The 13,700-nt window shown below is 42.1% G+C and overlaps 3 protein-coding genes across 5 annotated transcripts in view; 2 read left to right on the top strand and 1 right to left on the bottom strand.

Moving 5' to 3' along the window:
- Positions 1-911: 911 nt before the first annotated feature.
- Positions 912-2,751, top strand: tac3a (tachykinin precursor 3a). Of its 2 annotated transcripts, none has more exons than XM_030118004.1 (7): positions 912-1,101; positions 1,478-1,593; positions 1,669-1,768; positions 1,887-1,916; positions 2,003-2,056; positions 2,161-2,227; positions 2,436-2,751. In XM_030118004.1, exons 2-7 carry the CDS (start codon positions 1,492-1,494, stop codon positions 2,452-2,454), a joined length of 372 nt encoding a protein of 123 aa, XP_029973864.1. In that variant the 5' UTR covers positions 912-1,101; positions 1,478-1,491; the 3' UTR covers positions 2,455-2,751. The 2 variants fall into 2 exon arrangements, with proteins under 2 accessions (XP_029973864.1, XP_029973865.1); XM_030118005.1 differs by having other exon boundaries at positions 927-1,101; positions 1,672-1,768.
- A 343-nt stretch (positions 2,752-3,094) lies between these two features.
- c1galt1la (core 1 synthase, glycoprotein-N-acetylgalactosamine 3-beta-galactosyltransferase 1, like a) lies at positions 3,095-9,276 on the bottom strand. Of its 2 annotated transcripts, XM_030118001.1 has the most exons (4): positions 9,111-9,276; positions 7,576-7,836; positions 6,458-7,122; positions 3,095-3,933 (listed from the first exon to the last, which is right to left on the bottom strand). In XM_030118001.1, the coding sequence occupies exons 2-4, from the start codon at positions 7,787-7,789 to the stop codon at positions 3,589-3,591; spliced, it is 1,224 nt and encodes a 407-aa protein (XP_029973861.1). In that variant the 5' UTR covers positions 7,790-7,836; positions 9,111-9,276; the 3' UTR covers positions 3,095-3,588. The 2 variants fall into 2 exon arrangements, with proteins under 2 accessions (XP_029973861.1, XP_029973862.1); XM_030118002.1 differs by lacking the exon at positions 9,111-9,276 and having other exon boundaries at positions 7,576-8,036.
- Positions 9,277-10,843: 1,567 nt separating this feature from the next.
- Positions 10,844-13,700, top strand: part of b4galnt1a (beta-1,4-N-acetyl-galactosaminyl transferase 1a) — a 30,973-nt gene continuing 28,116 nt past the window's right edge. Inside the window, exon 1 of the mRNA XM_030119417.1 lies at positions 10,844-10,918. The gene's annotated coding sequence lies outside the window, so the exon portion shown is untranslated. The remainder of the gene's footprint in view (positions 10,919-13,700) is intronic.

Here is a 13,700-nt window from a genome sequence, read left to right as displayed (position 1 = left end):
AACTTTTCAAGCTTTACTGATTTATTCATGCTTATTTGCATTCTCAGTGCACACGCACGCACACACACACACACACACACACACACACACACACACACACACACAAGTGTAATTGCTTGTGTAATTGCAAGAGGAAAAAATAGATTTGTATGAGCACTGTACTCAACTTTCTTTCAACAGCTGATGATCAGAAATATATTTGGATTGACATGAAAACCAAACGTTCCCCTCCTGCCAGTCTGTGCAGGTTTAACCAGAACCAAATGCAGAGGTAAGTCTATAGGGTGAAACACACTGGGCACTTAATGACAGATCTTTCATCTCACCAGCTGTCAGAGTTAACAGAGACTTTAGCACCAATGAAAATTATTTCAAGTGACTCTCAGAATTATGTGTTACTCCATGTGTCACTCTGAGTCTGGAGATGTGTCTATCCAAACAACCTCTTTGTTTAAAAGAAACGTAATAAATGGAAGTGAGCTTTCCGTGTATACAAAAACATAAGCCATAAAAGTGAATTAAAATCCATGTCGGCTGATGTTGGAAAAAAAAAATGACTGCTGACAATTACTGCTGACGGGTTCAGTGGAGAGGAAATAAGGCACTTATGCCTCCAATGTGTGCCTGACAGCCTCACATACACTGACACTATAAATCACGTTCAAATTATGTTGATCACTTGTTTATTTTATTCGTAGACAGAGGAATCAGAGCAGAACATTTAAAAAAAAAATCCCAAACATGACAAAGAGGTGGGCTGGAGTCTGTAGACGTACGTCGTCGTCATGCATCTCTCTCTTTTCTTTTTCTTTTTCTTTTTTTTTTTTTTTTGATTGCGTCTTTAGAAGGAGGGCTCTGGGCAACATCATGACCATCAGACTATATGTAGCCTTCAGTACTGCGTGATATAAGACCTAATACCCCACCTACGCTCCAGCTGCTGATTGGCGTTACGCAGGTATCCCGCTATTATTTATTACCCAGAGCGTGGACGCCTCACTCATGCTGACTTGATCTCGCTGCAGGATCCAGTCGTTTCCACACCACTCCGAGCGCTCGCAGCTGAGCCGTTCTCCAAAATATCTGCTCGACAGAAAACAGGTAAGGACCAAAAGCACATTTAACTGCTTTAATTTTTTTTTTTTGCAGTTGCTTTGTTAATTAATTAAGTGTGTGATAACCTCTGAATATTGGAACATCATATTACTCAATGAAAACTAGTTTTTGTGCATATATTATTAATATTTCTTGGTAGAATTAAGTTTCCAAGAACATCTTAGCAATAATTCATCGATTATGCTTTAAACAAAAAACGTTCATTGGCTATTTTGGCCAATCTGGAGCCGTGCGCTTTTACGCACCGATTACGCACCGGGTTGTGCGCAACAGGTAGGCTATGGATGTGTTTTTTTGTTTTTTGTTTTTTTTCTGTGCAGGAGTAAAGCCATAATAAATAACGATGTGGATCTTTGCACAGGTGGTGCTGGGAAAATGAGAGGAGGATTGCTGCTGGTGACTTTGATCCTCATCATGAAACTTCAGTACAGCCGGTGTGGGTGCGAGGAGCCCGGATCGCGCAGATCCACTTCAGACGTAGGTTTCACGATGCGTAAAATTCGAGTATGAGTGCACATTTGAAAACATTTTTTCTTCTTCTCGTGATTACAGCAGACTGCAGGCTTGGACAACATCAAGCGAAATATTCTGAAGAGGTACAGCGACTTGGATTATGACAGCTTTGTAGGTCTGATGGGCAGAAGGAGCGCCGGTGAGACAATAATACACCAAATAAATGAACGTGTGCTGTGAAGGCTGTGATTTATCTTCTTGTGTGTTTTTAATTGGTCATAAATTCATTTTTGACTTTTTTTTTGTGTGTGTATTAGAGGCAAATGATGTACCAGCACCACAAAAAAGTAAGACTTGTCTCGCTTAATAGCAAAATATTTTGAAGCCATTCTAATCGTCACACTATATTTAACATGTTGCTCTCTTTCCTCAGGGGAAATGCATGACATTTTTGTTGGCCTCATGGGAAGGAGAAACTCAGAGTCTGGTGCGTTTGGCAATTCATTTGATCCATTAAAACTACTTCAGGAATTCACCTTATCCGTCTTACAGACAGTATATCTATATGGGACTATGATGTCCGCTTCACAGATAATGGCCCCTGGAGGAGAGAGTATCCAGAGAGGAGAGGCATTTTCCTCAACAAGTGCAGGCTGAGGTGAGTGCTTCATGTTTTTCATCTACTATCTTCTGCTGATAGTCGTCAGCTTAACCCTCAACCTGCTTGATCAGGGGTTAAACAACACAAGAGCTTTTTGAAAACCTCCGCTGCTCCAGGTCCAACATTTTAATTAACACTATGTCAAAATTGGAAAACATGCAATGAGAATATCATCTAAATACATGTATGATTTGGTTTATTGCAGGTTACTTCAGGGGCTTTAATCATCCACAGTTGAAAGGACTTTCATCCGGCTGCAGTGGCAGAAGATCACCGGGAGCTGCAGCGATAACGCCTCGTCTGATGGAAAAGACTGAAGAGATCTGATTCACACCGTACACCCGTCAGATGGCTCATGAACGTGATCATAAACTAAGCAGATTGTACTTGTTTTACCTGAATATCAAACATAATTAGAGGTGATACATTCTATTTCTTTATCATGTTATTCTTTTTTTTTTCCCTCCAAAGCTGAAAATAAACATAATTTTTATACATAATTTATTCATGTAAATGTTGGTGCATTTGACCATAGACGCTCAGTTCCTGGGTAGATGCTCAGTCACACTGTTGGGTTATATAAAATGGTTTGGCAAGTTACTGGGAGTTTTATTATAACACTGTGTTCGTGTGCAGCTGCAGTGTCGACAAACCGATTCACAGGATGTTTCCAGCGCTCACTCTTTCTGCAGAGCTTTTAATGTCAGTCAGAAACAAAAAAAAATACAACACGCTGTTTCTTCTTATTCACCCAAAACAATCATTCCATCACTCCTGGCTCTGGATTTAGAGTTTGCATTATTGTTCAATTACAAATGACCAAAAAAAAAAAAAAAAAAAAAAAAAAAAAAATTAAAGGGGAAACACAAACAGACTTTCCAAAAAAATTTAACAATCCTCCTGATTATCAAATTAAATTTGTGTATTTTTTCAAGGGGTTGCTAAATGAAAACAAAAATCTTTATAATTAACAAAAGCATATTAAATAAAACATCAGAGAATCAAAGGTTCCACAAACAGAATGTTAAGACAGGATTCAGGGGATTAATAAGCAAAAAGACGAAGTGACTGAAAAAACACATCCGTTACTGTATAGTTGTCCCGTATAAGACACTGTTGCTCTGATCTGAAACACTGTGGTCGTGTCACCGACTCCTCACATGACGGGTTTAACTGAATTGATACTGAAGTACTGAGCTCTCCTCATAGCTGCCACTGAGAAGCAGTAACACTCACCGCTCGCACCGAGAGGAGAACAAACTGATCCGAATCAGAGCGTTCAGACTCCTGTGAGCAGTTTTTAACCACAGCGGTGGATTCTGATGTAGCTCAGATTAAATCGACGCCGCAGCGGTGAATCAGCGGCGCCTCTCCCGAGCGACCGCCGTCCTGTTCTCAGCGGGAAGCCACTTCACATCCCCTCCCTCCTTCCTCTCCTGCCGCCGCTCTTCTTTGGTTCGGTTCCCAGAAACCTCGGCGGTCACGTCGAGCTTCTCCTCCTCCTCCGCCTTCGCCGCTTTGAGTTTCACCGTCGCGGTCTTTTGTGGCGGCGAGCTCAGGTCCAGACCGAGGCGCACCGAGGGCCGGTAGCGTGGCGTGTAGCCGTACGCTCTCAGGTGGTAGGTGAAGTACTCCAGCGTGTACATCAGCTTTGGATCCACGTAATGGAAAGATACGGCGAGGTCCGAGCAGCACTGTGGACCCTGGAGAGGAAAGACACACACACACACACACACACACACACACACACACACACACACACACACACACACACACACACACACACACACACACACACACACACACACACACACACACACCACAAACCACAACACACTGTTACTTATTCTATTTCAACATGTGTCAGAATAAATGATCAGCAGCAGTATGCCGTTAGATCATGAACATGATGGCACAAATCGATGAACAGTAGAACTTCTTCACTACTTATTGACTTTAAATATTTCCTGTCTGTGTGCTGGTGATTAGATAAATCAGGGTTGTCAGGTGCAGTTTAGTTCAGGGGCCGCATACAGCGCATTTGACCTTTGACTCTGTCCTATCTCCTAACATAAACCAACCAAAATTCAACCGCCAACGGCCTGGACTCTGTGGAGAAAAATTTGAGCTGACGACGCTTTTATTGTTTTCTTGCCTATTTAAGTAATTTAAGAACCATGTATTTAATACAAGGCTTCCCGAAAGGATAAACAACGGGGTTTATTTTATCTCATTAACAAAACTTGGACAAATGATTCGACATTGACAACAACAGTAACTAGGGGGGGCGGGGCTTAGCCACAGGTCAATTTCATCTGGAGTGGGTCAGACTGGTGAAATAGTGCCATTAAGGGGCAGCAGCAGCCAGAATTTGAGAACGCGTTGCGCATTGCGCTCAGGTCGCGGAAGTGTGCGCCTGCGCCAGAGCGCCATAGCAGACAAAACATGACGGTAAAAGTGAAAGTAGACGGAGCTCCAGCCTGATGGCTCCACTTAAAGACACCGAAAGAGTGAAAAACTCGTGGAAAGAGAGAGCAGACTGCCTGGAGGGAGGAGAAGGTCTGCAGACAGAAGTGAAAAAGTAACTAATCGCTCCGGCGCCGCCCCGCGATTCAGAAACAGAAAAAAAAAAAAAAAGGCTAAATAAACTTTAATACTTAAAGATAATGTACTGACAATGTATGTGCTTAATTTTCTCTAAATAATCCGTAATAAAGGAGCAGATAAACAGTCTGTAGAGCCGGAAAAGCTTCTCGAGGCTGCGTGGATCACCGCGCCTGCATGAGACGCGCACAGCTGAGCTCAAAATGTAGCATGGGAGAAAGCGCGTCCGCATCGGTGGTGCGCGGACCTTCCAAAGCGGACGCGGAAACGCGTACATGTGAAGCATGGACGGGCCTTTATATATTTACTTCAAACCTTAATGTTTTTCTCGGCTGTGGTGCTGATATGTAATGAAAAACATCTAGATTTTTGCAAAACCAAACATTACAACTGAAAATGACGACAATCTCAACATAAAGCCAAATGTAATGAAATCTTCTGGAGCAAAATTTACTGAAATTTCCCAAAAGCTGGTGCACTCTGCATGTTTAAACAAACTCACCCTGACAGCATGGCTTTGAGGCTAATGCTAATCTGTAGCTTTCATGGCAGCATCACAACATCTCAGTGTTGTTTGCTCCTCTTAAGAATCTTGTCAAAAAAATGTTTTCTTTGACATCTTTAACATTTTCTTGGCGGTTTGGCAGGCTGCACTGGAGCCTCTTGCGGGCCGATTTTGACCCATAAGCCTTTTGTTTAACAACACTGAAATAATATTTGAATTATTTAGGATAAATAGCTTGTTGCACATGATCCGCCGTCCTGTTTTATGCCCCAGTATTGCTCATTTATATGCCGATATGAGCTTAATGTGAATAATTAAGGTCTGAAGTGCAACAGAATGACCTAAATAAAAAAAAAAAAAAAACGGCCTACAATTACCACTGGTCCTACTCTTTCTTCTGTGTTACTTGGTGTTAAGAGCAGCAGAAAAAAATGAATACATTTCATGTTAAACATATATTTGTTTTCTAGAATCCTTTTCAAAGACCAGTGACAAAACAGCTCCATTCAAAATCCATAATGAACTATTCTCATTTTAATTGCAGAGAGTAATACAATGGCTGCATCATCAGCAACAAATTGACCAATTTTCCTTTTGTGAGCAGGACACTGTCTGTGCTGCAATCATCTACTTTAACATGAACTCCGCCCACTTCAATCCACTCCATCTGCAAAGGGGTCAGGTGTGTAATCTGAGAGGGACACAAACCCACGCCTCTTTTATTCGGTTATTCTTCCACCGACGGCTGATTCAAAGCAACTTCTGTGTTTTTGCTGAACTCATTTAAATCAAGATAAACAAAACACTTTGAGGAGAAGAAGAAGAAGAAGAAAAAGCATCAGACGCACATTTCAATAAAAGAATTCTCTCACTTTAAGAGCTGATTTACACTAATGATGTTAAAGGATTTTTTAACAAGCGGTTCAGTTTCTTACGAGGACGGGAATATTAACCTGACTTCAACCGTCCTAATGACACTAATCCACTCCGCAGGACATCTGCCTTATCCCACAACCATCCGTGAAGAGCACCGGCTTTCAGATGTGACTTGAGCACTTGCTGAGTTGAGTTCGACTGATGTGTAAAACCCAATAAAACAGAATAGAGAGGGGACTTGCCTCAACAATCGGGTAGTAACAGTAACTCCAGTACCAGAAGCTCTTGGGAAACTTGGCGGTTAAGTGGTGCTCTGGCACAAACGGGTGGAAAGTTTCTCGCTGCCGCGTGTCTCTGGAGTCCCCGGCCAGAACGCCCATCTTCTCCAGGCACTGCCCCAGCGCCAGGTCCTCCACGGGGGTGGTGTGCGTGCACACCTTGGTCCGAAAGCCTTCCACAAATCTCTTGAGGGCCTCTCTGCTCAGCACGTACCCGGCGCCCCCGCTCATGTAGCCCTGCTTGGTGTAGGGCTTGAAGCGCTTCCCAAAATAAACGGGCTGTTCGGGGGTGTGGTTGGAGAGCAGCCAGCGCAGGTTGTCCACCACCACGAACGTGTCGTCGTCCGCCTTCAGGAACCAGTCCGCCTGGCTCAGGTAGTGTTCGTGGACATAATGGAAAGCACGGATGGTCTTCCAGTAGAGCTGGTCCCGACCCTCGGTGGTTCCCAGGCCCACGGTGGGGAAGTCGGGGTCGTCCACGGAGCTCATGAACACCACGATGTTGCAGTGGCGGCTCCAGGTGGCCTTCACGTGGCGAGCCTTGCTCTCCAGGTTATACGGCCCCGTCATCACCCAGCACAGAATCCGGACCTTCTGGTACAAGGCATCGGCCACCCGGCTGTCTTCGTCTGGAGGGCGACAGGACAACACATCTGGTCACAGCTGTAGACGAGCAAACGCCTGATTTAATCCAAACTTTCTTCTGGAATTTCAATACACTTTCATGATATTTAACAAAAAGTGGAAAAAAAAAGTCCCTGAATGTGAACAGACTGACTAAAACAAGAACTTCATATCAGTAAAAACAGTGCTTCACTGTGGAAAGTCCCACTAAGTTCCTGTTTTTAATGGTTACAACACAAAAGAGCTCCTGATATCAGTGTTGTAATTTAGCGTGCGTTTTATACATAAAGGTCAAAATAGTTAAACAGCACAGCATGTTTTAACTGAATGACTTTGGATTTAAATGGAAAACTGTCTTCTTTACTATGGATGAAGAGAAAAACTGCAGATAAAACATAATTTCAAACTGCATGATGAATTGTTAATCTAATCTGTGGTGGACTGAAGCTGCACCGCACCTGAATCTTGAGGGAAGGGCACGTTGATGAGAGCGGCTCCCATCTTCCTCCAGGTGGTTGGTCTCACCCCTCCTCCTGCGGCGGCTTTTTCCTGAGCTTCCGACAGCAGTGGGTAGCTCCTTTCAAACCACACCTGGTGCAGGAAGACGTACATGCTGCAGGCCCCCAGCAAGAAGCCCAGCAGCAGGGCCCATCTGGAGCCGGGGCTCTTCATGCTGACTGAGACTCCGACGCGGCGACGAGCGACCAGCTACAGCATATCTGGCAGAACACAACAACATATGCAGCAGAAACAGGCTTGCATAACCTGAAAGTCCTGTAGTTGCATCTATTTACATTCTTCCGTTTATTATATGCTTAGGGCACAAAAGACAAACATGAGAAAGTTCACATTCACCTTAAAAATGCTACACATCACTGTGCGGATGTGTGGAGCACTTCTAAGATCCCCTGCTTATCTTTGTGATCACGTGATTCTTCATCCATTCCATTTGTTTCTTTTAATGTCACCTTTATTTTACTAAGGAAGTCAAATGATAACCAGTTGTATTTTACGATGACGGCCTTTACTGGCCTAAAGGCAGCAAGGCGGTACAGAAAGAAAATAGTATTGAAGTGTTTGAGATACATATATTAGGAAACAAATCACAGAAATCCTTCATTATTGGCTGTATTGTATTTGTGAAAGAGAATAAACAGAAAGCTTTCAGGTCTATAATGAGGAGTGACTGAAGGAGGGACGGCTCCAGCTACAACCTGACTGATGAATCTACTAAAATGTGTGTAGTGAATATTGGGAAGGCAGACAGCTAGGAAGAGAAACCATGGAATCTGCCATAAACTATGGCTGTATGTTTGCAGTGCTGTAAAGCACATTTGGGGGCATTCAGAAACCTCCCTGGTGCCACTGCATGACATAAGTTACATTATAATAATACACGATTACAATAATACACTCTGTAATCAAACACAAATCCAAGCATAAGTTTGTCATGTCATGGCTGCAAATAAAAGTATGCAATAAGGCAGTGGAATCTGGGACATTTATCACGTTACAGCATGTAGGAAATATCCTAGAGCCATTCGTTGAAATCTCAGAACAGGCTTTAGACTGGGTTTTACTCCCCTAAAAGAAAGACAGACTGGTTTAAACTTTACACTGAGCTTATCTGACATGGACCTCACCTTTTACACACAAAAGGACACGTTTCATCAGAATTCAGGCTGTGGGGTTAAAGTCCTCAGATACCTGCTCGCGGTTAATTGATGGAGCATCGCTCCTCTTTCTTTTTTCTACCCTTCTTTGTGCTGTGAATGTAATTAAACCACAACCCTTGAACATGAAATACGGCCACGAGGCATCAGGACAGACCTATACAGTCTGCTCTCAGCGAGAAGAGCCACAGCTGTGTGTGAGCGTGTGTGTCCGTGCACGATGCAGGTCGCATGTATGTATGCGTGTATCGTAGTGTGTGTGTGTGTGTGTGTGTGTGTGTGTGTGTGTGTGTGTGTGTGTGTGTGTGTGTGTTATTTACCTCTGCTGGGGGATCAGACATCTGTGTGCTCGGTGGAGTATTTCCCGAACGCTCCGTTACACCTGCCCGCCATGTGCTCGCATGAATCTCACATTCATCCCGATGCGTTGACGATCTGGCACAAACTTCTCCCAATTCTCTCCAAATAAAATGTTGATCAAAGATGAACGGCTGCAGAAAGGCAGATTTACATTCTCCAGCATTACCGGGCTAAGCTCTGAAAACACGAGCGCTCATTGGCTGGCTGCTGATGACGTATCAGGAAGTAGCTGTCACGTCTTGTAAACGTCGTCACGTTAATTGAAGTTTATTTTTATTTTAGTTTTTTTAATTTGATGATTTACACAGATAAAAATGTATTATTGAAAGATACTGAATTTGAAAAAGAAAGAAAACAAAAGAGAAAGAACGCCCCTGCTCTCTCTATCCAGGCCACTAGATGGAAGCATAACTATGAGATTGATACACAGCAATAGTTGCCTCTGTGTGTGTGTGTGCGTGTGTGTGTGTGTGTGTGTGTGTGTGTGTGTGTGTGTGTGTGTGTGTGTGTGTGTGTGTGTGTGTGCGTGCGTGCGTGCGTGCGTGCGTGCGTCTGTGTGTTTGTTCAGGTGGAGTAAAAACGGTATGAGGATATAAAAAGAAAAACATTGAAATAAGTAATTAAAAATAAAGGGTGGTGATTAAAAAAGACCATTTGTCTTTAACAGATTTAAATCATCAATTTGTAGACAAAACCAAAACTATCAATCATGACTGAGACTCAATAAATTCTCAGATGGGAATGATTAGAAGAGACCTGGATAATATTTTATCCTCACCCACATGGGAGAAATGCCTCAACATACCAGCAACAAAGCCTAAGTCAACAACACTCAAATTGCATTTAAAACAATAACCCAGTGGCTATACCTACATAATATGTTTTTTTTTAACTACACAGTGTATAGATGTGTAATTAAATTTAATTTAATTTGAAACAAATCAAATGGACATGCATACATCCTTTCAATTACAAGTACAATCAAGTACACACACACAAACAAACAAAAATCCTAACAGTATGCCAAAGCTTGGCAGGAAAAGTCATAATTTCCATATAGTCAAAGTGTTGAGGGTGTGACTCAGAGGAGCAGAAGGAATACCTTCCACCTTCATCCTCTTTTTTTTTTTTTTTTTTTTTTTTTTAAGGTTTTAACCAATAAGAGACAAAGGCTGTTCCACACCAATCTGTAGACACACGTGAAAAGCTGAACTTTGACCACCAAACAAAGCCCCTCACATTGGCAGACAGAGGCATGTGCACAAGGAAAATCAGAGTGTATACAATGCGTTTGAATCATCAATGCAGTTTTTGCTCGCTGCAAACTAATGTCGCAACAATTCTGGAGGACTTCTCAAAGACAGCAGAAAAGTCAAAGGTGAAGATAGGTTTTTCAGTCAGATCTCTGTTAGAGACTGAGACAGACTTCATCAGAAGTTAACCATTGTAGTCGGTTTGTCACTAATAATTTACAGAGGTTTACAGATGGCTGAGATGGCTGGGTTTTTTCTTTTTTTTTTCTTTTTTTTTTTTGTCTCTCAACAGATTTGAAATTGATTGTTGAATACTCCAGCTTCAAACAAACTTTAAATGGTAGCAAATTGGTACCTTTGCGTTAATTATCTGAATGGAAAAAAAGCCGCACCCCTGGATCCGGTGCGGGAGTGGCCACAGAGGAAGGAGTTGGTTCAGCTCCTAGCTCATGCTTGAGCGCGTCTAACCAAGGAGCAGCAGACCCTTGAACAGGAGTAGCTGCGTCGGATGAAAAGTAAGTACTGCGCCTCACGTTTGGCTTTTTATTTTGTAGCAACTATTTCGAAATTACAACTGTGAAGTGGACAAGCAACCGGTTTTGTCACTTCCACCTGTTGATCCTTGACAAATATTTAACTCATAACAGTGGAGGTCTGTGTCATGAGCAAACACCTCATTTTTATTAAGTGGTCTCAGCAAAAAGACTAAAACCCGCTCCAGTGATTACAATGTTGTCGTTTATTCAATTCAAAAGTCAGTCCGTTTTGGTTTGAATGTTAGTTAACTAATAAATAATAAATTAATTATTGGAGGGAATAAAGGGAATGTGCTGAAGGAAAAAAAAATATGGCATAATTCATTGTATTTGTATCGTGTTTTTTTTTAACCAATTGTTTGGTTCAGGAAATGGTTCCACATTATTTTTCGAGCTCAGAATTTCAATTCAACGGAAAGGTATTCTCACTTCTTCATTGTCCCGTATTACAAACTCTACATCAGTGCTACAGGAGTTGTATATGTGTGTGTGTGAGCTTGTGTGTATGCTTACAACTGACATCCTAAACCGACATTAAAATAGTTATCTTGTGTGTAGATAAAAGCACCTGGAAACTTTCTGCTCATAAACATGTTGAAAGTACATTCAGCATGTGCAGAAGAGCAGAGGACAGAATAATATCCACAGGGACCGACTTGCTTGAATGTAAAATAATGTTGAGTCCTGTTCAAACTTATTTCCAGACTAATTTTTTTGCACTTGCTGTTTATTGCACTCAGAATGCAGGTTCATATCTGTCTGTTCCCTTCTGGCAATCCAGTGATGGGAATACATTTTACATAGAAACAAAACAAGGAACATAAATCTAATAACAGTTCACCATGTTCCTTTAAACTTCCTTGTTTTATTTTAAATATAACACATTTGTACAAATAGGAATGTTCTGTACAAGTACTGAGGAAGTATGTTGTTTTTATTTCTTTGTACGTCATAAAGAAAACAGAAAAGATTTTCTGTGCCAAAGTCTTTGGCACAGAGGACACAGTGAGAGAAGATTAAACATGTAAAATCATTTGAAGAAAACAAGACTTAACACTATTTTCTATTCTATCTCATCTTTCCACACTGAGATCTTCTTTGAAAATGAGTTTTTAGATATTCTTGCACAAACTGAGAACAAAACCGACCTTGGCTGTCATCTCACTCCATGTTTTGCACAATAAGATCCCTCCTATTACAACATGTTACAAAGCATAGGTTTAGATAGCCTGCAGTCCAGCCCATCCTATTCACCACTAACCCTTAAATACACATGCAGCATTATTAGCAGTGGGTGGCTCCACTGCTGCGCCCGAAAAAGTCTGTAAGCTGAGAGATTCAAAGCACCAAAACCCAAGTCTGTTTCCCCAGACGGTCATCTCATGAAGTCCTCAAAGCCCCGCTCAAATCTCAACGTGCACAATGAGCATAACCCTCAGCCACATCGTGCAGAGCGAGCAAGAAAAACAACAAGTGATGTTAATTATGAGACTGCACTCTCTCTAAGCCCTGCACTTATTTACCTGTTTTTTCTCTGTCGCTGTTTGGATCGACTTGCCGGTTGTAACATTCTCCAGTGGACTATAATTTTCGACCAAGCCCTTGCGACTCTTTCATGTTCTCTCATCATTCATTCAATCTTGTGTTTAGATATTAACTGTTTGTGGGTTGACTGGAATATATACTGAGTGAATGGGAGATGTGGCACAGAAGGGGGGAAAAAAAGTCACACACAATTAATTGAAGGGGTTCAGAATCACTGCTTCATGCAGAATCAAGCTGAAAAGGGTTTTTTTTTAGCACTTTATTTGTAGTTTTCCAAGGATAGTATGAAACAATCATATTCTCTGTCATTCAAAACACATTTAAAGACAATCCCCAGAAACAAAAACAAAAACGTAAAAACACAAATCAAAACCAAAATCAAAAATATGCATCAAAGACAACAATCACACACACACGCACACACACACACACACACACACACACACACACACACACACACACACACACACACACACACACACACACACACACACACACAAAAACAGGTGCACCTCACATGTCTTGTCACAGTCCTGTCCAAGGGCAGTATAAACATTCAGAGTTCCGGTTCTAGACCAGGGGTCTATTTCACCAAGCAGGTTTTAAGAAAACTCTGTGTTGAATAACCTGGAAATGAGGGAAACTCTGAGATTTCAGTTACGCAAAGGGAGAGAACTCAAACCAGAGACAGAGGAGTAACTCCAGCCTGTTCCACTAGGAGAGGGAACTTAAACTGTCGGTCAGTTACCGCAGTAACACACTCCGTGACTCTAACCTGGTGGAAGCAGGTTTTTCTCAGTCATCCCTGAAGTTTCTCTCTGGCTCCGCCCCCTTTCAGCCACACGCTCTGTTCCATTTCCTCATTCTTTCAGTCAGCTGGCGAGTTTTTGTGTAGCTGTCAAAATTTCATGTCCTTTTATCAGCGATCCTGTAGATGAAGCAGTGGCATTACTGCAGCGTGATTTGAATATTCGTCGGGAGATGATTCACAGACCGCACAAAGATGTTTTGGCGTTTTCGGACAGTTATCTTTATGAAAGGTACCGCTTCACGTCTCAATCTATACGCTGCATTTCACAATCTTTTCCGTCCATATTTTGCAACATAACCAAACGTAGTCGCGCACTCACATCCCAGCAGATATTGTGTGTTGCACTGAAATGCAAATGGGAGTTTTTTAGGGTGCTTTCACACCTACAGCATTTGGTCCGCTTGA

The sequence above is a fragment of the Salarias fasciatus genome, chromosome 20, assembly GCF_902148845.1.
Source record: "Salarias fasciatus chromosome 20, fSalaFa1.1, whole genome shotgun sequence".
In the NCBI taxonomy this organism is placed as follows: domain Eukaryota; kingdom Metazoa; phylum Chordata; class Actinopteri; order Blenniiformes; family Blenniidae; genus Salarias; species Salarias fasciatus.
Note: the sequence above shows the minus strand (reverse complement) of the source record. Positions and strands in the feature narration are given on the sequence as shown.